We start from the raw sequence: 25,867 nt of genomic DNA, 5'->3' as shown, positions 1-25,867 counted from the left end.
AACAAAACCTTCAGAAGACCCCAACCAAATTACCACCTAATCTCCCTATGAACATACCCAGCCAAGGTCATGGAAAAATTTAACAGAAAGCAGCTTGCAGAGAACCTCGACCTACACCAGTTCATTAGCACCACTCAATTGGGTTTTTGACCCAACCAAATTAATGAGACAGCCCTCATCACAGCAACTGATGACATCAGAATGATCCTCAACCAAGTAAAAACAGAAGCCCTCTTTCTGCTTGACCACTCAGCAGCCTTTAACACAGTCTTTAACTCCATCCTTATCAGAAGACTTCACAAGACAGGCATCCAACAACCTGCCCTCAACTTGATCTGCTCCATCCTCTTTAGATGAATGATGAGAGTCACCTTGAAACCCTACACTTCAAAAGACAGGAACCTTATCTGTGGAGTCCCCCACGGATCGTCTCTCAGTCAAACCCTATTCAGCATCTGCATGACTCCAATAGCCAACATTGTCTGGATGCACAGCATCAACATTCTCTCCTACTCAGTTGACACATAACTGATACTCACCCTTACTGCCACAACACGCCTGACAGAAACCAACTTTGCAACCTGCCTTACCAAAGTTCCAGCTCAGTTTGGACAAGTCCAAAATTGTGATTTTTCCTCCAGGCGGCCAACAGACATAGGACGTGCTCCCCACCGCCAATGCCAGAAACCCAGGGATCATTTTAGAAGACAAACTTGACATAACTGCACAGGTGAAATCAGTGATCTCCACCTTCTTCCACATCCTGACAATGCTTCAAAAAATCTTTAAGTGGCTGCCAAAGCACACCAAGTAAAGTCACAAGGCCACTCATACCCAGCAGACTGGAATATGGAAGCGCACTCTGCACTGGAAGCACAAAACAGCATGCCAACAAACTACAAACCATCCAGAATGCAGCAGCAAGACTTGTCCTTAACCTACATCACCACTCCCAGATCTCATGACACCTCAGAGAACTTCACTGTCTCCCCATAAGCAAAATGTACCAAATTCAATCTCCTCTCGCACTTGTGCAAAGCACTACACAACATTGACTCAGCTTACTTCAAAAGCTCTATACATATTCACCAACCCACCAGACACATCCGCTTAGCTGGACTCTTACTTGCACATGTACAATGCATACCAAGGAGCAGGGCAGGTGGTTGCATATTTTGTTACATTTCCCCCAACGCATGGCACATGGCACAATCTCTCACAGCACAACAGGGCCTCCACATCGCTCCTTGAGTTCTGCAAAAATCTGAACACCTGGGCCCATATTTATACTTTTTGTGCGCTGCATTTGCGTCATTTTTTTATGCAAAAGTGGCGCAAACTTACTAAATATTATTGTATTTTGTAAGTTTGTGCAGCTTTTGCATCAAAAAGTGACGCAAATGCGTTGCAAACAAAAGTATAAAAATGGGCCCTGTTTTTTTTAATAACTTCCATGGAGTCTTTGGCCTTCCCTCTTGCTAAGCACCTGGATACCCTCAAAGGTGATTAGAGTACTATAGAAATCAACATAACATAGCATAGCCTTCATTAGCAGGAGGATACTTCTTAGGGAAGATAGGTGAAGTGTAATTGAGAGGGAAGCTTTTGCTGAGGCCTGGGCACTGGAGAAGCTGAGTCCATACTTGTTTGGGACTCACACCTCACTTCAGACAGACCACAGACCTCCTCAGATAGCTAATGCAGATGAGGTGAGAATCCCAAAATGTTGACGTGGTTAATTTCCCTACAGGGAATGGGCTTTAGGTGGAGCACCGCCCAGGGACTGACTTCTCCAATCCTGAAGCTCTTTCTGGGTTCTTCCACCTTAGTGATGAAAACTCCCATGAGGGTGGGTAGTTCTCCTACCTTTCGGCTGGGGGACACATGTTAGACCTCACATCATTGGTGTGGTCTTTCCCTAAAGTTTTTACCTTCACCTTTTCTGTTTTCTGAATTTGGTTTGTTGGCATTTGGACTTTGTGCACCATTTCCAAACAGTGTTTAAGTGCTTGTGCTTTCTCCTTGAACCATGGCAAATTTGGCCTACATCTGATTGGCACATATAATATACTTATGGGTCCCTAGTATATGGTACTATATGGTAGCCAGGGCCTGTAAATTAAATGCTACGAGTCGGCCTGCAGCACTCATTATGTCACTCACTAAAATAGCACTTTAAAACATGTGCCTGGGTCTGCCACTACAGCCTTTAGTGCAGTTTTAAATTGCCATTTCGACCTGGCAAAATGTACCTTTTGCTGGGTGTATACTTTCCTTTTCAATACATACAAGTCACTCCTAAGGTTGTCCCTAAGGGACCTGTAGGACATGTGGGATAATCTTTTACCTGTCCTGATAGTGAAAACCTCCTTAATTCCTTTTTTGCTACTTCAAAGCCTACCTCCCCCACTGGATAACGTTGGGTTACCTTATAACATTTCCTAAGTGCTAACTTTTCATTGGTAAATGCCGTGTGTAGTCACAACTGAATTGTAATTTAAAATCCTTGTTAAAGGTAAAGCCAAATTTTGAGTCAAAATTCTGAAAATGGCACTTTTTGAATGTTGGTATTTTCTTTTCCTAACCATTTCTACCTTCTGTTAGTGTTCTGGGTCACATGACTGTAAATGGCTCTGCCGTTGGGCTTTTTGTATTACTCACAGACAGTGACACAAAATGGATTAGGTGTGGACAGGATGGACCATCCTGCCAGGATGGCTGAGGGAAGCTCAGCCATCCTGCCCAACTTGCTCTTCAAAAGGGCTTGTCTCCAGCATACACAAATGAATGTGACACTAGTCTTTTGTCACCCCAGACTTCTTGGAGCCTTGACAGGAGGAGGCAGGAATTTTCCAGAGCCAGATATGGAGGTAGTATGGCTGGCACCATGTATGGACCTTCAGAACACCTTTTCAGTAAATCCCTGGATCTGTGGAAGACTTCAGAAGGAAAGCTTGTACTCCCAGAGGACTGCCCTGAAGCTAGTAGAAGGCTGCCTTGCTCCATGAAGGACTGGTTGCTGCTTGAAGGAGAACCGAGGCATCTCCTTGAACCCAAGACCACCAGAAATAACTCTGAGGGATAGCTGGCTGACCTCTTGTGTGTGATAAATAAAAAGCTCCTGAGACATTGAATCCTGTACCTGGTCTCTCCTGGAGTGATTCTTAATTTACCCAGGTCCTGGACCCTTGGCAGTGGTGTTAGAGGTTCTACTCCTGCCTAACCCTAAAACCTGGGACTTAAAGCATTTTTCATCAGTGCCCTGAGAACCAACAGAAGACTATGACCTACCTGCCAACTGATCCGCCCAAGGTGCATTGCCGGTCAGCCTGACTTTGTGGTAGTTCCCGCCACGTCCTTCTCCACAGCAGCAAATCCTCTTCAGCGGAACCTCTTGGCAAAGGTATCCAGACCTGTGAGCCCTCATCTTCTACCGTTGCAGCTTCATCTCACTGAAGAATGTTGATTACTGAAAAAGTGACGAAGTCTGAAGGTAAAAATCTTCACCTTATCCTTGGCCAGCGTCTCCCTAATGACAGTGCCTCCTTATATGGGAACTGCCTGCTGCCTTGCCCCACTGAACCCTACCTTTCTGGAAGGTTACTTCAAAATTTCTTCCATGACCGAAGTTACGCCGGAACTGGACCTAATCCACCTCGGATTTCCAACCTCACTCCATCACTGTCAGCCTGGAACAGATACCCACAGTTGGCTCTTTGATCTTTTAGGTGCTATTTTGAACTAAGAATTTTAAAAACTCTGGTTCTACCGATTAGATTTAATTTTTTTGATATAATTTTATTTAATAAAAGTTTCTCTATTTTCAAAATCGGTTTGGGACTTTTCTTGAATTGTGTTTTCACTTTATTACTGTTTGCGTCCTGCATAAATACCTTACACGGTGCCTCTAAGCTACACTGACGGCTTTTGTGCCAATCTACCAGAGGGTTGAGCACAGGTTAATTTAGTGACATTTGTGGTTCACTTTGACAAGGACTGTGGTTGATACCTGAGTAGGGTTTTTACTCCCACAACCCAAATTCTTATATACTCCATGCACTGAAATGTCAATGGATCCACCAAAATCCTACAATCTTCTGGCCTGTATTCCCACAAATCCCCAGCAGACATCCATCTTCCAACCCACCTTTCCAATTCGTCTAAAATCAATCCATCCTCACCTCCCCCATCCACCCTGATTTATTCCGTTCCTCCTTTCCGTCCTCCACTCGTAGTGGTAATCTGCTCCTGTTAAAGTGACGTGACTTTTGAGCTGTACTAGCGCTACTCCAAAACAATAAACACAAACAATGCTCTGCATCTGTCTTTGAGAGTTAAATTACTCCTGACGCACAGTTTACTTATGCAGGTTGTAAAGGCTATAGAAGATGGATTCCGCTTGCCCGCTCCGATGAACTGCCCAACGTCCCTCCACCAGTTAATGTTGGACTGCTGGCAGAAGGATCGCAACGAAAGGCCTAAGTTTTCACACATCCATAATATCCTAAGCAAACTGGTACAGACGCCGGACGGTACAAAATCTGCCACTTCAACTTGCACTAGGTAACCTCTTTGATCGCCGAAATATATTGAAAATCCTGTGTTTTTGCTTGTTTGTGTGTGTTGGTTTTTAAATATACGCCTATGGTTCTACCTGATTACCGTGCTCCTAATACCAGATGCTTTTGAATAATAAAATGCAGTGTGTTTAAAGTGTAACATTTAATAGAGTTGATGAGACTATAGCCCTCCTTATGAGTGGCCTAGTTATCCTCCTGGTAACCTTGGCCATCCGGAGTTACCAATATCGGGGGTAAGTGAGGACTCGATCGAGGGATTAGAAGTAGAACCCTCGCGGATCTCTTAGAAATTAGCATTTTTCTGTGCGAGGGTAATTTGTGTCTTAATCCTCCACCAGTTCCTCATTTTCCCCCGGATTGTCACTAAGAGATTCTGCCTGCTTTCAGCGACTGAAATCTCCAAGTCAAAATAAACAAATTTGTAGTGGTTCAGTGGGTTTATACCGGCGCACATTTAGGACCATTGTAAATAAAGGCCTAACTTTAATTTGACCATACAAATTCAGACATCACCAACAATTACTTTACACAAACTCTTTAGTAGAATTAACTTTTTATATCTGTATAGCCCCCATTGAAAGGTGCTAGAGAGCGGACTGGAAGAAGAAACGTAAGAGCAAGATGCTTTCGCGTAAATATGCAAAATTTCCGCAAAGTACACAAAGTTACACTTTTTTCATAAGGAAAAATCCATCGCTTTGTGTTATATCTTATTTGCAAACGCATTTCAACAAAAGCGTGGTGAACAATAGCTCACGTTTTGTTGTTCCCATGCGTTCCTTAGACATTTTTACCTTGAATGGTAAATGGAATTGCATCTGAGCTTGATATGACGGCTTTCTTAAGATACATGCATTCAAAGTTTGAAAAAAGCTGCCCGTAGGTGTTCCTTCAGTAACTTTTTATATCTTCACACCTTCCAGGGTCCTACTTTGATAGAAGACAGGCTTAGGCATCCAAATGAAAGTGGCCCTCATTAGCGAATCCATAGCTAAAAAAGCAGCTTTCAGTCTCTAAATCGGAGCAGTTTGAACTTGCAAAGATTTCTGTATTGCAGCGGCAGCTCCTCTGTTTTGGAGGAGGAGGGTCATCACCCTGCCAGCAGCAGCAGCAGCAGCAGCAGCAGCTGCAAAACCTTTAAAAGTAAAACAATAATAAACAATGTTTACTATAATTTTATTTTTAAAGGGGCTGGGCCATGGCGATGACAAGGACAGAGGAGGAGTGGTGTTCACTTCCCTCAGTGCTCAGGTGTGTTTGACCGTCCGTCTCAGGCAGCCAAACACACATGCGCAGGGAGCTCTCTCCAACCCGGAACTGTGTTGCCAGGTTGGATACAGCAGATCTATGTCCCTAGTCTGCCTGGGAGAGCAAAGCCAGGGCACTCTGGCCAATCCTGGTGCTGCTGTCATGCTGCCAGCAGGATGAGAGTAGTGTTAGGATTGGCCAAGGCCAGGCTGGGAGCCTTTGCTTGGGAGTCTGCAGTCCAGCGGAGACCTGAAGAGGGGCGGTGCGGTGGGGACAAGGTAAGCTTTAAAAAAAATATATTTATTTGTTTTGTTCATCGTTCCCCTACCTGCCACTTTGCCCCGCTGCCAGCCGCGACTGCTGTATTAATATTTTGCAAACTATGGGAGACTGCATGAATTTGCTCTTGCTGCATGTAGTGGTTCTGCTAATATCAAGGAAATAAACAGTAAAAACCAGCCCACCAGACCTATCCACTTCTGATGTTGGATATCATCACTGCTTTTTAAAGGTTTCTTTTTTCACAATGACCTTTCAATATAAGTGTGACAGCGGGCCCGAGTGTCAGTGTCGATACATTGCACATTTCCAAAGTGAAAATGAGATGTGATTATCTCTCTTAGAATATCTTCTGTGCTATTGGTGCTGTAGTACCTTCAAGACAGGGTGAAGAGGAGATAGGCAAAATCAGAACTTAATGTGTCACAAGCTTACAGGACATCTGTGATATGAGGAAGAGAGATGAAACAATAAAATGGTAGTTTTTGACCTTGTGCATGGGTAAGCATGTCAAAGAGATCTTATCCGATATTCCTTCTTGATACGATTCATTCCTCCAGCCCATGAACCTGTACTGCTGGTGCAATGGACATCTTTAACAATGCCTGTGACTTGAGTTTCCAATTAATGGGATGCCTTGTCTTGATATCACAAACCAGCCTGTAGTTCGGCTTCTGGAATAATGACTTTACATATACGTACATCATATGTAAATCAGTCAGAAAGTAAAGACGTCAATAACTAAAGTAGCCAAGTTATATAGCATTTGATTGTATTTCAGTTCCATTGGAAATTAATTTGTGGAGATGTTAGTTACTTTTGTTTCATATTTATTGCTCAAAATGCCACCTTCCAACACAGTGGAGGAGGAAGATTAGTTGACAAGTTTCACCCACTGGGGCACTGTATGTCTTGGGCTTTAACAATGTGTGTTGCAGGTTTTGTCATTTTTGAATGAAGATTGGTCCCTATGTCGAGTGGTGAGCAGGGAAGTCTGCTGTATAATCATGTAGAGTACCGTCTGTTGTAGAAGCTGTGTTGTCCGTGCCTAGAAGAAGGTTCTTGCTCAATATGAATTCCTCTTTCATCACTTAAATCATTGCCTCTAATTCATCTGCCATCACTGACAAGGCATGTGATGTGAATTTACAAATAATGGGTTGCCTTGTTTTGATACTGCTGGTAGCCAACCAGCCTCTAGTACAGCTTCTGGAATATGACAACTGTGCTCGATCCATGAGCTTAGCTTGGTAAGCTGGGTAGTTGTCACATGACATACATAACCTTTACCTTTATTTGATCAGTCACCTTCTTTTCTTCGGTGTTGTCCCTTGGCCTGCACTTCTGGTCTGTGACCTGCTCTCAATTGGTACAATAGTTTTCCAATGTCTTTGCACCCAAGCATCTTCTGCCCAATCACTTATTTCTCTCAAAGAATCCAAAATACATATTAGCTGTACTGACAGTCTCAATTATCTATTTTGCTGCTTTCATTCATCTTTGCCAGGTCCTGGCATAAAAAGTCACAACCTTAATAATAATCATAAGTGGTAAAGTCTGTTCAAACTATAATAAGTGACGATATTTATACAGGAGTGCTAAATGTTTAACAACACATGCAACTCCATACCATTGAGTCTACTTTAATGTTGAATGACCTTGAGATTTAAGAAGTAATCAATCTGGTCATCCATGGCAAGAGGAGAGTAACGCTTGTCTGAAGTCATGAATAGTTGTTTTCACCTTTGCAAATTTCCTATCAGTTTGTCAGCTAAAGAACACTCATGTGGTTAGTAAGAGAAGATATGCGCCAAGTGAAGAAAAGCTAACAATCTTACCTATGCAAAGTTATATAGGGTCAGAATGTAAAGGGTACTGAGGACTCTCATTAAATGCGATTGGACTCTGGTAATGATCACTGTATGAAGGAGAGCAGGTATAGAGTCTCACATGTTTTCACTAAGATCTCTCAAATAAACTCTGCACATTCCAGGACTTTATAATTTCATAATTGTGCATAGTGTTATGAGGATTCGTCACATAACGTTATTCCCCAGATTTATCAATGGTATGGTCTAAAGTTAAAACTTGGAAGATAGATACATTACATTATTACTATGAACTGCACTTACCACATTACCAGCAGTTCTTAACTTTTTTGGCTTCTGTTGGCCACCCTCTGAATCGCCACTGGAAGCAGGGGACCTCTTCCTTAGCAATTTTTAGGATAATATAGAAACAAGTATACATCAAACAAATACACAAATGTTAAATATTTTACTTAGTTCATGGACAAGAAATACGCAAAAAATCAAAATTTTAATTTTCATGAGAAAGTTGGAGCTTTTCATAATATAGTTTTATTTCGAAAAGATGACATGACATGCAAGACTCCAGTATATCACTTTTCTGTTTTTATTTTGCTTTTAATTCAATGATTTTGTCAGTGCATATCACTGTTTCAATTGAGAGCACTAATTGTCCATACTTGATTCTGTTGGCTGTACTTTAAGGTTACCAACTCAATTTTTTACCCTCCAGTTTCGAATTCCTTCACATTTACAGAGCGTGTTAAAAGTTGTAATTTTCAGTTTTGTTTTTTTGTATGTGTACTTTATTATTCAGCTGAAATTATATATTTTCTAAACAGCCAGTGACTTCTTAAGTTGGCATCATTGCTCTCTTCAGTCCGTGGACTCACCGGTTTTACAAACAAAAAAACATGTTTTTCTCCCTGTGGAAGTTTCTTTTCCGGGTTGGGTCTTTACGTACCTTTACTGAAGCCTTAAGGAGGATAGACCCAGCTTCTTTAAACCCTCCTTCTTCCCTTTAGTTACTGTAATATTTACTGGCCCCATCTTGTCCTAGGTTATTTGATCTTTTTTAGTCATTCCTCCTTCCAATAAATAGTCAGGGATTTTTACCACTTTTTTGTTGTTCCACACATTACCATTGCTCAATAACACAGAGTAAGGATTCACCCCCCTGGCTTGTAAAGGTTCAGAAAATGTTAACAAACCCTTACATTCCTTCCAACCTTTCCTCACTTGTACCCAATCACCTTCTTCAAATTGTTCCTTGTAGTCACGTTCAGGTTTCTGTCACTCTTTTGTTTTCACAATCATCATTTACTTTCTCTTTCATTGCTCCCTTCATTAATATTGCTCTAGAGTTTCTCCACACCCATGACATCAAATGGTATTTTACCTGTGACACTATAGGGGGTGGTATGATAAGCTCATACCAGTTTACTCACAGACTCCCTCCACTGTCCACCTTGACATAAAGCCAGCTGTACCTTCTTTCAATATTATGTTCCACCTTTCCACCAGACCATTGCTTTGAGGATAATATACTGCTGATTGTACATGTTCCACTTCATACTCCTTCAAAAAATAACAGTGTGAGTCTTGAACTGTACACCATTATCCAACATTTTGACTTCAAGCCATCTTGTAAAGTTATCTACAATTAGCATAGCATATTCAGGACTCGTACCCAGAACATTACATGGCCCTGAAATATCTAAACTAATTTTCTTCCAAGGGGCTTTCATTTTTTCCACTGCATCAGGGAAATAACCCACTGTTCTCTGTGATTTACCATACCATGCACACAATAAGCAATCTCTCACCATTCTTTCCACTTCTTTGTCTAGACCCAGCCACCAACATTCTGCTCTCACCCTTCTTCGGGTAGCACTAATACCAACATGGCCTTCATGAGCCAGCAATAAAATCTGGTTCCTTAATGCTTATGGCACTTGTTAGACTTTTCCTCCTTGGCGTGGTCTCCCTTAACCTTTTCCTCTGTTCCCCAGGTTATTGATGTGTGCTGGACTCTGATTTTGCTGTTTTTATTACTCTGGGCACTTTACCACTGCTAACCAGTGCTAAAGTGCAAGTGCTCCTGTTTAAAATGTGTATGTAATTGGATCTCCATGATTGGCATATTTGTTTTACTGTTAAGCCCCTAGTACAGTGCACTAGAGGTGCCCAGGGCCTGTAAATCAAATGTTACTAGTGGGCCTGCAGCACTGGTTGTGCCACCCACACAAGTAATCCTGTAATCATGTCTCAGACCTGCCACTGCAGTGTCTGTGTGTGTATTTTTACTCTGTAAATTCGACTTGGCAAGTGTACCCACTTGCCAGGCCAAAACCTTCCCTTTTCGTACAAGTAAGACACCCCTAAGGTAGGCCCTAGGTAGCCCCAAGGGCAGGGTGCAGTGTATGGATAAGGTAGGACATATAGCCCCTCATTCTGATTCTGGCGGGCGGCGGAGGCCGCCCGCCAGAATTCAGCCCTCCATAATACCGCTCCGCGGTCAAAAGACCGCGGAGGGTATTATGAGTTTTTCCCTGGGCTGGCGGGCGGTCTCCAAAAGACCGCCCGCCAGCCCAGGGAAAAACTCCCTTCCCACGAGGATGCCGGCTCGTAATCGAGCCGGCGGAGTGGGAAGGTGCGATGGGTGCTGTTGCACCCGTCGCGTATTTCACTGTCTGCCAAGCAGACAGTGAAATACTTGTAGGGGCCCTCTTACGGGGGCCCCTGCAGTGCCCATGCCATTGGCATGGGCACTGCAGGGGCCCCCAGGGGCCCCGCGACTCCCCCTCCCGCCATCCGGTTCCCGGCGGGAGAACCGCCAGGAACTGGATGGCGGGAGGGGGAGTCGGAATCCCCAAGCTGGCGCAGCAAGCTGCGCCGGCTTGGAGGATTCCTGGGGGCAGTGGAAAACCGGCGGGAGACCGCCGGTTTTCCCGTTCTGACCGCGGCCAAAGCGCCGCGGTCAGAATGACCAAGGGAGCACCGCCGGCCTGTCGGCGGTGCTCCCGCCCCCTTTGGCCCTGGCAGATTGTATCCGCCAGGGTCAGAATGAGGGCCATAGTAATGTGGTTTATATGTCCTGACAGTGAAATACTGCCAATTTCGTTTTTCACTGTTGCAAGGCCTGTCTCTCTCATAGGATAATATGGGGGCTACCTTTAAATATGATTAAAGTGTAGATTCCCCTAGAGAGTAGATGGACATGTGGAGTTTGGGGTCCCTGAACTCACAATTTAAAAATACATCTTTTAGTAAAGTTGGTTTTGAGATTGTGTGTTAGAAAATGACACTTTTAGAAAGCGAGCATTTTCTTGCTTTAACCATTCTGTGACTCTGCCTTGTTTGTGGATTCCCTGTCTGGGTCAGTTTTACAGTTGGGTTGTTTTTCACCTCACACTAGACAGTGACACAAAGGGAGCTGGGGTGTAGCCTGCATTTCCTAATTAGCCATCTCTGCTAGGAGGGAGGGGTGGAGTGGTCACTCTCATCTGAAAGGACTGTGCCTGCCTCTAACAATGCAGACTCCAACCCCCTGGTGTGTGTCTGAGGCCTTGCCTGGGCAAGGCAGGATTTCACAAGTAGGTGTGAGTCCCCTTTGAAGAAAGGTGACTTCAAAGACTAAAATGGGTATAAGAAGGGCACCCAAATCTACAGACTTTAGAAACACTTCTGGAACCAAGAGGAACCTCTGCCTGGAGAAGAGCTGAATAGCTGAGGAAGAAGTGCTGCCCTGCCTGTGACTGTGCTTTGTGGAGCTTTCCTGCAGTGCTGCTTCTGCCAGAGTAAGAGGGCAAAGACTGGACTTTGTGCGCCTTCCATCTTGTGAAGAAATCTCCAAAGGCTTGATTTAGAGCTTGCCTCCTGTTGTTTGAAGTCTCAGGGACAGCCAAGACTTCTCTATGCCAGCACCTGGAGTCTCTGGAGAGACTCCTGCTCTGACAAGTGGTGCCCTATCCAGTCCCTGGGCCCTTGAAAGTAAAGCTGGTGGAAATCGACTTCGGACGACTTCGGACCGGCGCCGCTGCTGAATCCGGTGACGCTGCATGCACCCGACGCCGTGACCTTTGCTGGAACGCGACGCTCTTCGCAGGCCCGATGCCGCTGCAGCCCCGCTGAAGTCCGCGACTCCGTGGAAGTCGCCGCACCACGTCGTGACCGACGCCGCTCGAAGTGCGTGGATTCAATGTTTCGCGCAGACGTCGCGATCCCCGACATCGCGCATCGGCTTGTTTTCACTCTTCACAAAAGGTACTGTACTTGGGGGTCTACGCGACTCCGTGTCCGGCACCGCTGGTGTCAGCTTGTTGGGAACGACTCCGTCACAACGCCGTGTTAACACCTCATCGAAGCATTTTTGTTTCTAAGCGCTGTTTTTGAGTTTAATCTTTAAAAATTCATAACTTGACTTGTGTATGTCGGATTTTTGTCGTTTTGGTCTTGTTTTGTTTAGATAAATATTTCCTATTTTTCTAAACCTGTGTTGTGTCATTTTGTAGTGTTTTCATTAAGTTACTGTGTGTGTTGGTACAAATACTTTACACCTAGCACTCTGAAGTTAAGCCTACTGCTCTACCAAGCTACCAAGGGGGTAAGCAGGGGTTAGCTGAGGGTGATTCTCTTTTACCCTGACTAGAGTGAGGTTCCTTGCTTGAAGAGGGGGTAACCTGACTGTCAACTAAAGACCCCATTTCTAACATTGGTGATCAGCGGTTGGGATTTGGACTTGTATTAGTACTTGACATACAGTGATTTAGTGTACACTATTATTTTGAGTGCAGACCAATACGTGAGCCCATACTGCTTGTCTTGAGATTTTTGCTTTTCTCTTTTTGTGGATTTTTCCCTACGTCCACTTTGTTTTTCTTCACTGATCTTTGATTGACTTTGAACTTCATTTGGGAACTTGTTTCTGCATTTGGAACTTTGCACTCTTTTAACCTTTCATCATGTCTCAACTTGGAGATGCATCAGTTGAAGCTGTTTTTGACCTGAAGCAATTGGATAGTTATAACAATGCTCAGCTAAAGCAGTTTTGTAAAAATTTTGGTTGTCCCAATAAGAGCTCTTCCAAGAAGGATGAGCTGAAAAATGCGCTGAGGGCCTGGTTGACAACCAGAAGCACTGGAGGGCACACTGAGGATGAGGAGTAGGATGAGGATGAGGAGGGAGAGCAATCAGTACATAATGGTATAATGGGGGGACCTGTTATACCCAGGGAAAGAGTCTCTAGGGCAGGTTAACAGTGCATCCTCCAAAGGTCTGACACCTGAAGAATTGCAGGACAGACAGGCAGAGAGGGCATACCAATTGGATCTGCAGAAGCTCAATCTGGAGAAAGAAAGAGATGAGAGAAGAGCAGTCCTTGAGGAAAGAAGATGCAGCTGGCTCATGAGCTTAACTTAAAGGAATTAGATCAGAGGAGCCAGTCCAGTAGGGATGGTGGCAGCAATCCTACAGTGCAGCCTGAGAGAAGAGTACACATCCCAAAAGACCTTGTGAGGGATTATAAGAGGGAGGATGATATCTACTTGTGGTTCAAGGGTTATGAGTCAGCTCTCCACATGAACCTGGTCCCTCAAGCTCATTGGGGGGCAGCCCTGTGGAAGCATTTTGTGGCAGAGGAAAGGGACACACTGACAGCCTTAGGGGATGCTCAGAGTATCGCCTACCCTGTCATGAAGGAGGCCTTACTCACCAGGTATGGTCTCACCCCTGAGCAGTACAAGGAGAAGTTTAGATCCTACAAGTGAAAGGAATCCCAAACATGGTTGGAATGTGTTGATTCTTTTTGCAGGTCACTGGATGGTTGGGTGAAGGGCAGTAAGGTAAACATGTATGAGGGGCTTTACAATTTAATTGCTTGGGAGCACTTGTACAGCTTATGTTTTCCAGAGCTGCGCCAGCACCTCATTGACAGCATGCTGACTGACCCCAGGAAGCTTGCACAGGAAGCGGACTGCTGGGAGAGCACCAGGGTCCAAAAGAGGTACGGGGGAGACCAAGCCAAGGGTGGGCAGGGTCCCTCTCAGAAGAAAGGGGGGGATAAGGGCAAACAGGGGGAGTTCTCTAAAGGGCCCCAAACTGATTCCCAGGGTAAGGATTCCCAACCCCCCAGTGAAAAGAAGCCATAGTTGTCAAAAGGGAAGCCAGTGGCAGGTGGTCCCCCACATAAGTGTTATGCATGTGACCAGGTCGGTCATGTTAGGGGGGACCCCAAATGCCCCAAAAGTACACCGGCACCCACTGGTGCACCGTCCCAGGGTTTGGCCAGTGTAGCGCTTGGGGAGGAGTTGGTTTCAGGTGGGTGGGAACAAGCAGAAATTACCCTTGTCTCACTAGGGGACAGTGAGATGGTCCAGAGAAACCTAATGCCTGATAACACTAAGAAGTACAGGCAATGGGTGACCATCAATGGACAGAGGGTGGAGGCCCTGAGAGACACAGGAGCCAGTGTGACTACAGTGAGGAGTCACCTGGTGTCTGAAGAGCAGATTGATCCCCGGGTACTTCACCAAGTAGTTGCGGTAGACAACTCTGAGCGCCTCTCCAGAGTGGAGCAGGTTCCCTTTGAATGGGGGGGGGGGTCTCAGGTTCCTGGAAGGTAGCTGTGAGTCCAACCATGCCTGTTGATTGTTTGCTAGGCAACGACCTGGAGGATTCCCCTTGGAAGGAGGTGGAACACAGGTCTCACTTGGAGATGTTGGGTCTGCCTGGGTGGGTATGCGCATCCACCCGGTCTATGGCAGCCAATCAGGGTATTCAAGAGCCCCTGGAGCCTGAAACAGTGGCCCAGGGGACCGCCAAGAAGAGGAAGGGCAGGGGGCGCGGGAAACCAGCCTCAGAGGTTCCCACGGTTCGGGAGGAGGCGGAGCCTGAGGGTGACGCCCCGGAACCTACACTGGAGCAGGTGGCTGAACTGGGGGATGTCCCTGAGCTGTCACAGTGGCAGCAGGAAGGGGGACCCACCAGGGAGGCATTCTGCACAGCGCAGCAGGAGTGCCCTACTCTTGAGGGGCTGCGTCAGCAGGCTGCAGCCCAGGTGGCTGGCGAGGTGCCAGGTACTCACCTGATATATTGGGAGGACGGCCTCCTGTATAGTGAGCCTAAGGTTCCTGAGCCTGGGTCAGCTCGTATGCTGGTGGTACCCCAGTGTTTCAGGGCCTTCCTACTGGGTTTGGCTCATGATGTGCCTTTGGCAGGACATCTAGGGCAGGACAAGACCTACAAGAGGCTTGTCTCCCACTTTTATTGGCCCTTGATGCACAAGCAGTCAGCTGCCTATTGTAGGTCTTGTCAGACTTGTCAGGCAAGTGGCAAGAGTGGGGGGAAATGCAAAGCTCCCCTCCAACCTTTACCTATAGTCAGTACCCCCTTTGAACGGGTAGGGCATTGACATTGTGGGGCCTCTGGACCCCAAGACAGCGATGGGCAACAGGTTCATCCTGGTCTTGGTGGACCATGCCACACGGTACCCAGAAGCCATTCCTCTAAGGAGGGTCACTGCCCCTGTGGTGGGACGTGCCTTGATGGGAGTTTTTACCCGCATGGGGTTCCCCAAGGAAGTGGTATCTGATAGAGGTACAAACTTCATATCCACTTATATGAACTCTCTATGGAAGGTGTGTGGGGTAACCTACAAGTTCACCACACCTTACCACCCCCAAAGTAATGGTCTGGTTGAGAGATTCAACCGCACCTTGAAAGGCATGATTCAGGGCCTGTCAGAGCCCTTGAGGCGTAAGTGGGATGTCCTCTTGCCATGCCTTCTGTTAGCCTACAGGGAGGTGCCTCAAAGGGGACTTGGCTTTAGCCCCTTTGAGCTCATCTATGGCCACCCTGTGAGGGGACCGCTTAGTCTGGTGAAGGAGGCTTGGGAGAAAGCTCCTAGTAAACCACCCCAGTATGTATTTAGCTACATGCCTGCACTAAGAAACCAGACTGCCCGCTTCAGGAGTCTCGCTCAGGAGAACCTGGAAGCAAGCCAGGAGGATATGAAACGGTGGTACCACCAGAATGCCACTCTGGTTGAGTTTCAGCCTGGACAAAAAGTGTGGGTCATGGCACCAGTGGAGCCTAGGGCTCTCCAAGATAAGTGGACTGGGCCTTTTGAGGTGGTGGAAAGAAAGAGCGAGGTCACCTATCTGGTAGACTTGCAATCCCCCAGGAACCCTTTGAGGGTCCTACATGTCAGCCGCCTCAAACCACACTTTGAGCGAACTGAGCTATCCATGCTCCTAGCGACAGATGACGGGGTGGAGGAAGAGAGTGAGCCTCTTCCTGACCTCCTGTCTGCAGGAGAGAAGGATGGGTCTGTGGAGGGAGTGATCCTCTCCCCCTCCCTGACTGAGGAACAGCAAAGGGACTGTCGCCACGAGTTGGGACAGTTCGCCTCGCTATTTTCCCTGATCCCAGGAGTCACACACCTGTGCACACATGATGTGGACACTGGGGACAGTACACCTGTTAAACATAAGGTTTACAGGGTGACTGACAGGGTCAGGGCTTGCATTAAGGAAGAAGTCTCCAAAATGTTAACCCTAGGGGTTATTGAGCACTCCAGCAGTCCTTGGGCCAGCCCAGTGGTATTGGTCCCAAAGGCTGCTGCTCCTGGTGCCACTCCAGAACTTAGGTTCTGTGTGGACTACCGGGGTCTCAATGTGGTCAGCAAGACTGACGCACACCCCATCCCCCGAGCTGATGAGCTCATTGATCGGTTAGGAGCTGCCAAGTACCTCAGTACGTTTGATTTAACATCTGGGTACTGGTAGATTGCCTTAACTGAGGGGGCAATGGAGAGGTCAGCATTCTCTACCCCAGATGGGCACTTCCACTTCAACGTGATGCCCTTTGGGATGAAGAATGCCCCTGCCACCTTTCAGAGGTTGGTCAACCAGGTGTTGGCAGGACTGGATTAGTTCAGTGCCGCCTACCTGGATGACATTGCTGTGTTTAATTCCACATGGGAGGAACACCTGCAACACCTCTGGAGAGTGTTAGAGGCCCTGCAGAAGGCAGGCCTCACTATTAAGGCGAGCAAGTGCCAAATAGGGCAGGGTTCTGTGGTGTACTTAGGACACCAGGTGGGGAGTGGCCAGGTGGCACCCCTACAGCCTAAGATTGACACGATTCTGGCTTGGGAGCCTCTCAAGACCCAGACTGAAGTGAGAGCCTTTTTAGGTCTCACAGGATATTACAGGAGGTTCGTTAAGGGGTATGGTACCATTGTTACCCCCTTAACTGAGTTGACTTCTAAGAAGCAACCCAGGAAAGTGATCTGGACAGAGGCTTGCCAGAACGCTTTTGATACCCTGAAGGCTGCCATGTGCACAGCACCTGTGCTGAAGGCACCTGACTACTCCAAGGAGTTTGTTGTGCAAACAGACGCCTCAGAGCATGGTATTGAAGCAGTACTCTCACAGCTTAATGAAGAGGGCCTAGATCAACCCGTAGCCTTCATTAGCAAAAGGTTACTACCCAGGGAACGTAGGTGGAGTGCCATAGAACGCGAAGCGTTTGCTGTGGTCTGGGCACTGAAGAAGCTAAGACCCTACTTGTTTGGGACTCACTTCCGAGTTCAGACCGACCACAGGCCCCTCAGATGGTTAATGCAGATGAGGGGTGAGAATCCAAAACTGTTGAGGTGGTCCATTTCCCTACAGGGGATGGACTTTATGGTGGAACACCGTCCTGGTACAGAGCACGCCAATGCTGATGGTCTTTCCAGGTTCTTCCGCCTTAGTGATGAGAACTCCCATGAGGTTGGGTAGTTGCTCCCCACTTTTAGCTGGGGGGGACACGTGTTAGACTTTTCATCCTTGGCGTGGTCTCCCTTAACTTTTTGCCTCTGTTCCCCAGGTTATTGATGTGTGCTGGACTCTGATTTTGCTGTTTTTATTACTCTGGGCACTTTACCACTGCTAACCAGTGCTAAAGTGCAAGTGCTCCTGTTTAAAATGTGTATGTAATTGGTTCTCCATGATTGGCATATTTGTTTTACTGTTAAGTCCCTAGTAAAGTGCACTAGAGGTGCCCAGGGCCTGTAAATCAAATGTTACTAGTGGGCCTGCAGCACTGGTTGTACCACCCACACAAGTAATCCTGTAATCATGTCTCATACCTGCCACTGCAGTGTCTGTGTGTGTATTTTTACTCTGTAAATTCGACTTGGCAAGTGTACCCACTTGCCAGGCCTAAACCTTCCCTTTTCTTACATGTAAGGTACCCCTAAGGTAGGCCCTAGGTAGCCCCAAGGGCAGGGTGCAGTGTATGGATAAGGTAGGACATATAGTAATGTGGTTTATATGTCCTGACAGTGCAATACTGCCAATTTCGTTTTTCACCGTTGCAAGGCCTGTCTCTCTCATAGGATAATATTGGGGCTACCTTTAAATATGATTAAAGTGTAGATTCCCCTAGAGAGTAGATGGACATGTGGAGTTTGGGGTCCCTGAACTCACAATTTAAAAATACATCTTTTAGTAAAGTTGGTTTTGAGATTGTGTGTTTGAAAATGACACTTTTAGAAAGTGAGCATTTTCTTGCTTAAACCATTCTGTGACTCTGCCTTGTTTGTGGATTCCCTGTCTGGGTCAGTTTGACAGTTGGGTTGTTTTTCACCTCACACTAGACAGTAACACAAAGGGAGCTGGGGTGTAGCCTGCATTTCCTAATTAGCCATCTCTGCTAGGAGGGAGGGGTGGGGTGGTCACTCTCATCTGAAAGGACTGTGCCTGCCTCTGACTATGCAGACTCCAACCCCCTGGTGTGTGTATGAGGCCTTGCCTGGGCAAGGCAGGATTTCACAAGTAGGTGTGAGTCCCCTTTGAAGAAAGGTGACTTCAAAGACTAAAATGGGTATAAGAAGGGCACCCAAATCTACAGACTTTAGAAAAACTTCTGGAACCAAGAGGAACCTCTGCCTGGAGAAGAGCTGAATAGCTGAGGAAGAAGTGCTGCCCTGCCTGTGACTGTGCTTTGTGGAGCTTTCCTGCAGTGTGCTTCTGCCAGAGTAAGAGGACGAAGACTGGACTTTGTGCGCCTTCCATCTTGTGAAGAAATCTCCAAAGGCTTGATTTAGAGCTTGCCTCCTGTTGTTTGAAGTCTCAGGGACAGCAAAGACTTCTCTCTGCCAGCACCTGGAGTCTCTGGAGAGACTCCTGCTCTGACAAGTGGTGCCCTATCCAGTCCCTTGGCCCTTGAAAGGAAAGCTGGTGGAAATCCAAGGAAATCGACTTCGGACGACTTCGGACCGACGCCGCTGCTTAATCCGGTGACGCCGCCTGCACCCGACGCTGTGACCTTCGCTGGAACGCGACGCTCTTCGCAGGCCCGATGTCACTGCAGCCCCGCTGAAGTCCGCGACTCCGTGGAAGTTGCCGCACCACGTCGTGACCGACGCCGCTCGAAGTTCGCGGATTCAAAGTTTCGCACAGACGCCGCGATACCCGACTTTGCGCATTTCCTTGTTTTCACTCTTCACCAAAGGTACTGTACTTGGGGGTCTACGCGACTCCGTGTCCGGCGCCGCTGGTGTCGGCTTGTTGGGAACGACTCCGTCACGACGCCGTGTTAACACCTAATCGAAGCATTTTTGTTTCTAAGTGCTATTTTTGAGTTTAATCTTTAAAAATTCATAACTTGACTTGTGTATGTCGGATTTTTGTCGTTTTGGTCTTCTTTTGTTTAGATAAATATTTCCTATTTTTCTAAACCTGTGTTGTGTCATTTTGTAGTGTTTTCATTAAGTTACTGTGTGTGTTGTTACAAATACTTTACACCTAGCACTCTGAAGTTAAGCCTACTGCTCTGCCAAGCTACCAAGGGGGTAAGCAGGGGTTAGCTGAGGGTGATTCTCTTTTACCCTGACTAGAGTGAGGGTCCTTGCTTGAACAGGGGGTAACCTGACTGTCAACCAAAGACCCCATTTCTAACAGCACTACCAATAACTCTCCATAGACTACTCCGTATTAACAATATGGAATGACTCCACCTTCTCAGAAATCTTTCCTTTAGTTGGCCACCCCTCTCTCATGTGCTTTACAACCTCTTGTATAGTTTTACCATCCTTGACTGCTTGTAGCCATTCCTCATGTCATATATGACCTTCCATTATGACCTGCACACTGGCAACCAATTCTCCACTCTCATCACTTTCATCAGTTCCTGGATGACCTGTTAGGGGCCTCAACAGAAAGTCAGCCACCACATTTCTTTTGCCAGACTTATATTCCATGGTGTAGGATAATTCCAACATTCTTACAACCCAACGGAAAATTCTGGATCATGCCTTACTCATTCTTTTATTGGTAAATACAGTCGCCAATGGGCAGTAGTCAGTGTGAATCAGAAATTCTGTTCCCTATACAAATGTTTTGAAGGGATTCACCACCCACCAACACGCCAGTATTTCTCTTTCTGTGGTACATTACATTTGATCTGCATTTCTTAATGGTCTTGATGCGTAAGCAATGGTCACTTCTTTACCATGCCTTTTTTGCCAGAGCACTGTGCCTAAACCAGTTGCACTGGGATCTGTACACAGTATGCTTTTATCTTGTATATCATATGGATTAAGTGCAGGAGTCGATGCAATTTATTTCTTAATTTGCTTAAATTCTTGCTCACATTCATCACACCACTTAAATCTGTCATTCTTCAACATTAATGTGTGCATACACTCAGTTTTAACAGCAAATTTGTGGATGAATCATGAATAGTATATTGCTAGTCCTAGGAAGGACCTTAGCTGCACTATGCCCTGTGGTGATGGAGCTTCTTCAATTACTTTTACCAATTTCAATTTTGGTGACACACCTCTTTCATCCAACCAATGTCCTAGATATTCCACTACCTTAACTCTAATCTTACACTTTTCTCTGGCATAACAAATGATGTGAGATGCTTTGAGACATGGTGCAATGCAATGTGGTGATATGCAGATGGAAATTCCAAGGTGGAAAATATATTTTTTCCCTTGATCATTGTCAACATTTCACCAATGTTGGGTAGGGGGATGTCTGTCTAGCCAAATGGCCTAATTGAGGTTGTCCAAATGCACGCACAATCTTAGCTCTCCATTAGTTCTTTTTTCCAAGACTACTTGGGCTAACTACTCCGAGGCCTCAATAATGCCAACTTTACACAATGTATAGCAGTTATAGTTACAGTAGTAACTATAACACACGTCCCTGCTATGCACATTTCTTTCATTAATAATTTCACTGTAAATGTTGCAGTTATATTATCAATGATGTCATAGACAATGGCATGACATGTACTATGTGGGGTAATCAGAAATGCATAGTGAGGGTGTGAGTTCTGTTTACCTTAGGCCATGAGCTATGGTTACTTGAGATAACTCTAACTGCTGAATTTGTAATGTTTTTTGTGTGTAAATCGGAACCTAACTATTCAGTATTTGTAATGCTTGTTTTTTTCAGTGAATATATACATATATATAGGGGGTGATTCTAACATTGGCGGGCGGCGGAGGCCGCCCGCCAATGTTCCCCCGTCAAAATACCGCTCCGCGGTCACAAGACCTCTGAGGGTATTTTGAAATTTGCCCTGGGCTGGCGGGCGGCCGCCAAAAGGCCGCCCGCCAGCCCAGGGCAAATCTACCTTCCCACGAGGACGCCGGCTCCGAATGGAGCCGGCGTAGTGGGAAGGTGCGACGGGTGCTGTTGCACCCATCGCGTATTTCAGTGTCTGCTTTGCAGACACTGATATACACAGTGGGGCCCTCTTACGGGGCCCCTGCAGTGCCCATGCGGTGCAACCGCAGTGAACCGCCGCGGTCAGAATGCTCGAGGGAGCACCGCCAGCCTGTTGGCGGTGCTCCCGTGGTCGGTGACCCTGGCGGTCACCGGCCGCCAGGGTCAGAATGACCCCCATAGTGTACTTAGTTATGGTGGCTTACATCCATTCCTTTTTATCCATTTATTTATCAGTATAGCATTCAGTACAGGTCTATAGGTCTATATATATCAAAATCAAAAAGTCCCTTGCTAAGACTAAACTTCTGCACCTAAAAACGATTCCTGCGTGCTATATTGACCTACTGCACCATATTTGATTTACAGGTAAGTCCCTTGTACAGTGCACTTGTCGCTACACAAACGTACTCTTAAGTACACTTAAACAGACCTTGCTTAGGGGTAAACGTTCTACCCCGAGATTAGACTCCTACACTTTGCCCAAGTAATGTGGAATTTTGAGTAGGTGCAGCAGGTGAGATGCGGCGAAACATTCAAAACAGGTACGACTGTAATGTGCTGTGTGTTTGTGCGTGCGCTTGAATAAGAATTATCAATATCAACGCCAACTATTTTGACAAAATCCTCACAGAAACCGTTACCAAGAAAAAAAATCAATGACATGTCTTTAGTAGCGGTCCTTCTACCTTGACGTAGTGCCCTTAAAAACTGAGGCAGCGGGAGCTGCCTAAAATAACACGAGGCAGAAGCCTTATCCTGAATTGCCACAGTAATTGCTCCTCTGGCAGCCATGGAGTGCAAGATGTTCAGTGGAAAAGCTGAACTGCCCATCCTGTTGATTTACACTCTGCAGATAACTGCCTAGAAAAGATTCACAGTGAAAACTGAACTGAGTTAGAATGAAAGACAGCTCAGTGCCTAATACCGAAGACAAGAGGATAGATCCCTACATTTAGCGCACACAGGCATACTTGCTGGCATGTTAATAAAGGGACTGCGCCATTACATTATAAACATATGTGATAAAAATATCATGTGTATCACTTCTATTATCCAGTGCAAAGTAGATATTTTTTATTTTCATCTACATTTATTTATTGCAGTTTTATATAGTGCGATCAAATCCAGATCTAAACGGGTAGCAGTGTTTGGTAAAGAAACACAAAGGACCAGCATTATATAAATTTCATAAGCGATATCAATTTGACATAAAGTATAGTAACAGAGCAAACTATATCAAAAGCGCCAAAGATTGAAGTCACAGCAAACTTGTTGCCAAGCACCATAGAGGTCACAAAGGAGAACTGAGAGATCAGCGAGGCCAGTGCTCAAAGGTCTCAAAGGTTTTTTAACGGGCTAGGGGATAGTGGGCACAAAAAAATGAGAGATTCCAGCTCCTTGCTTCTTTAAGAATATATTGTGATCAGAGTTTGTCCGAGGGCTGGGGTGATCGTGAGATTCTTATTTTTAAGGTTGGGTGTTCAGGACGCAGGGTTTCAGAGCTTCACAGAGATCTGGATTCTTTGGAAATGTTGGGTGTGCTGTTCAGGTTATGCTGAAGTCTGCTATGAAAAGCTTTATGCCTAGTGTATGCTAATTTGAAATGACCGTTGGCATCTAATGGGACGCATTTGAGAAGATTATATGATAGAATACCATTTACAACAATATCAACTTACATGAATATTGGACCAAAAATATGATTCAGAAAAATATTGTGGTCCAAAACTTATAATGTAAAATACAAAAATATTGTATCAAAAATATACACTTTTACTTTTGATGTCCCAGGGCCCAGCCTACAGAACCTGAGCAACAGGGCAAAGTACACCTTCAGAACTTGACTCTCAAGAATAGCGTGGTCTGTGCAGTCCAAGGCTCCCTTGTAGGGGGTGGGTAGAGGGGAGCGAGCACAGACTCAAAATATGCACAGTAGCAGCATTAAAGTATTGTCCAGCCAAATACTTACTCATGAAGTATTTTAATGTACTGCTAAAATACCAAGGTAATATGACATTAACAACCAACTACACAGCCCTTCGAGGTCAGAACTCTAGTGTTTCTTAGGTGGTTGCCTGTGTACTACTCCCTCCTGATATAGTGATAGTGGTTATTCCCCATTCACTATAGGCAACATCCAGACTAAGCCCCACTAGAAGTCTGAGTCTCAAGAGTCAACTCTGACTCTGTTGTAAAGTTAAAGTGTTCCAGTGCTGGAGAGCTATCTAGCAAGCACATTCCCCTGGGGGGCGACTGGTGCAAAAGCAATCTTACCCACTTAGATCAGAGCAACTAGCATTCCAGAGCATGCTCCCTGGAGTGGCAGCAGCTGGTTTGGGCGCGTTCACTGCAGAGGGCCCAGACAGGCTGCATTTGGGGGTCCTCAAGGGCCTTTTTTCAGTTGTGCAACTGCAGGACTGGAGGTTCTTCATGGTTCCTGCTGGCAGAGTAAGTCTTTGGTGGGCCTCACAGTGGTGGAGGAATAGTGAGAAGGTCCTGATGCTGATGAGATCTCACTTCTTGCCGGTTCCGTTGATCCCCTCTGGCATATGGGGTTTCCATGTCTCTACTGCAAATGATCTCTGACCCTATCGGCACAGCAGACTCCTTCAAAACAGCCCCTCATGGCATACATGGTCGCCGACTCACTGCCACATACTGGCTAGTGCACATTCTGCACTGCAATCTGTCCTCAGCTGCCCTTCCCTGCATCTGGGTCCACCAGTTACTCACTGCACACTGCACATGGGCTCTGGCCCGATCAGCACAGCAATGATCAAAGTTCCCTTTGCAGTGGCTCCTCCTGTCATCTGGGGTCACTGACTCCTTACTGCACACAGACGATGACCCATTTAACACAACAATGTCCACAGCTTACTTCATAGCAGCCCTCCTTTGGCTTACAAGGGTTGCCAACTTTTCCTGCTCATGGGCAATGACCTGATCAGTGCAGCAGCCATCTCCTCACACCTTGCAAGGGGAGTCCTCTCAACAAGATTCTCCACTCGACTTTGCTCCATACAACACTCTTCTCTTCCTCACAGGGCACTCATCTAGGCAAGCAGGCAGGTGTTGGTGCTCCAGGGTTAAGGGCTGGTGGTCTTGTATTTTCTGTGTGATGTCCCTTCACCCAGCTGTGAGAATGGCAGGCCTTAGCCCACAGTCTTGGTCACAGGCAGATGTCTTGCAGAGCTTCTCCTCCTCACACAACGCGATTGGCTGCTTCACAGTTGACAGTTTTCAGGGTCGCAGTCTCCCTCTCTTAAAGTCCATTTGTGATGTAGAGTCTGTGGGCCTCATTCTCAAAAAGCCCCAGCAGTTGAGATGGAACTTCAGCAATAAGAAAATATAGTGGGGAGATTCTGCTGCAAGTGCGTTGCCTCTGCCATGACTGTGGAGGCTCTGTGAATCGTCCCTTTATGTTTAGGGTCTGCTTCCTTTTGAAGTGCACACTCCTTTGCACTCTGTTCGTCTTGAAAACAATCTGTCATAGCAAGAGTGACTCCAAAGCTGATAGTCCCACAACACAGGCCATGGGAGTGACTAGAGTACACATCTGGATGTCAACCACACTGATATGTGTAATAAAAGATTAACAATGCTCTTTTCTTTTAAAATAAATATTGATTTCAACAAGACAATATGATAACCAACAACATAAACATGTTAATTATATTTAATGAAAGCAAATGAAGCAGCCAGCAACAGAGCAACCCCTGTCCTGTCAGTCCACTCTTCTCTCTCCCAAAGGAGGGAATGATTACACTTTAAACGTTAAATTGCCTGCCCTTTCATTATCCCGGATTCCCCAACCACTCAGCTCTCCTCATACTTCCTAAACCAAGCTCAAAATCTAGTTCTTTCCCCACCTAGTTCCCCTATATTTTCTCTTATTCATGCATGCAGCCCTGTCCCTCATAAACCATGCCCTCCTTCACAGTTCAATCCCTTCCCACCACTCTATGGACCTCAGACACAGCTGGCTACCCCAGTGTCTAGCAATGTCTTTCTTTGCCACAGCATAGCACAGATTAATCAAGAGCCTAGAATAAGAAGAGATTTCAGAGTCTGTCAAAATCCCCAGCAGCACTTGTGGTGCGATCAGCAGTAGGGGCACCTCAATGACCACACCCAGGTATGCCATCACTCCCCCTCAAAAGGGAGAGAGATTTGGCAATCCCATAGCATGTGGAGGAAGGTTCCTTTTAAGCTGCACCAC

General features: G+C 46.1%; 1 protein-coding gene across 1 annotated transcript in view; it reads left to right on the top strand.

Moving 5' to 3' along the window:
* The window catches only part of EPHA10 (EPH receptor A10), a 1,402,205-nt gene that overhangs the window by 1,332,193 nt on the left and 44,145 nt on the right, over positions 1–25,867 (top strand). The window contains exon 15 of the mRNA XM_069223890.1: positions 4,370–4,563. Coding sequence (XP_069079991.1) covers positions 4,370–4,563 — 194 coding nt within the window. The remainder of the gene's footprint in view (positions 1–4,369; positions 4,564–25,867) is intronic.

The sequence above is a fragment of the Pleurodeles waltl genome, chromosome 3_1 (genome assembly GCF_031143425.1).
Source record: "Pleurodeles waltl isolate 20211129_DDA chromosome 3_1, aPleWal1.hap1.20221129, whole genome shotgun sequence".
Classification (NCBI taxonomy): domain Eukaryota; kingdom Metazoa; phylum Chordata; class Amphibia; order Caudata; family Salamandridae; genus Pleurodeles; species Pleurodeles waltl.
Note: the sequence above shows the minus strand (reverse complement) of the source record. Positions and strands in the feature narration are given on the sequence as shown.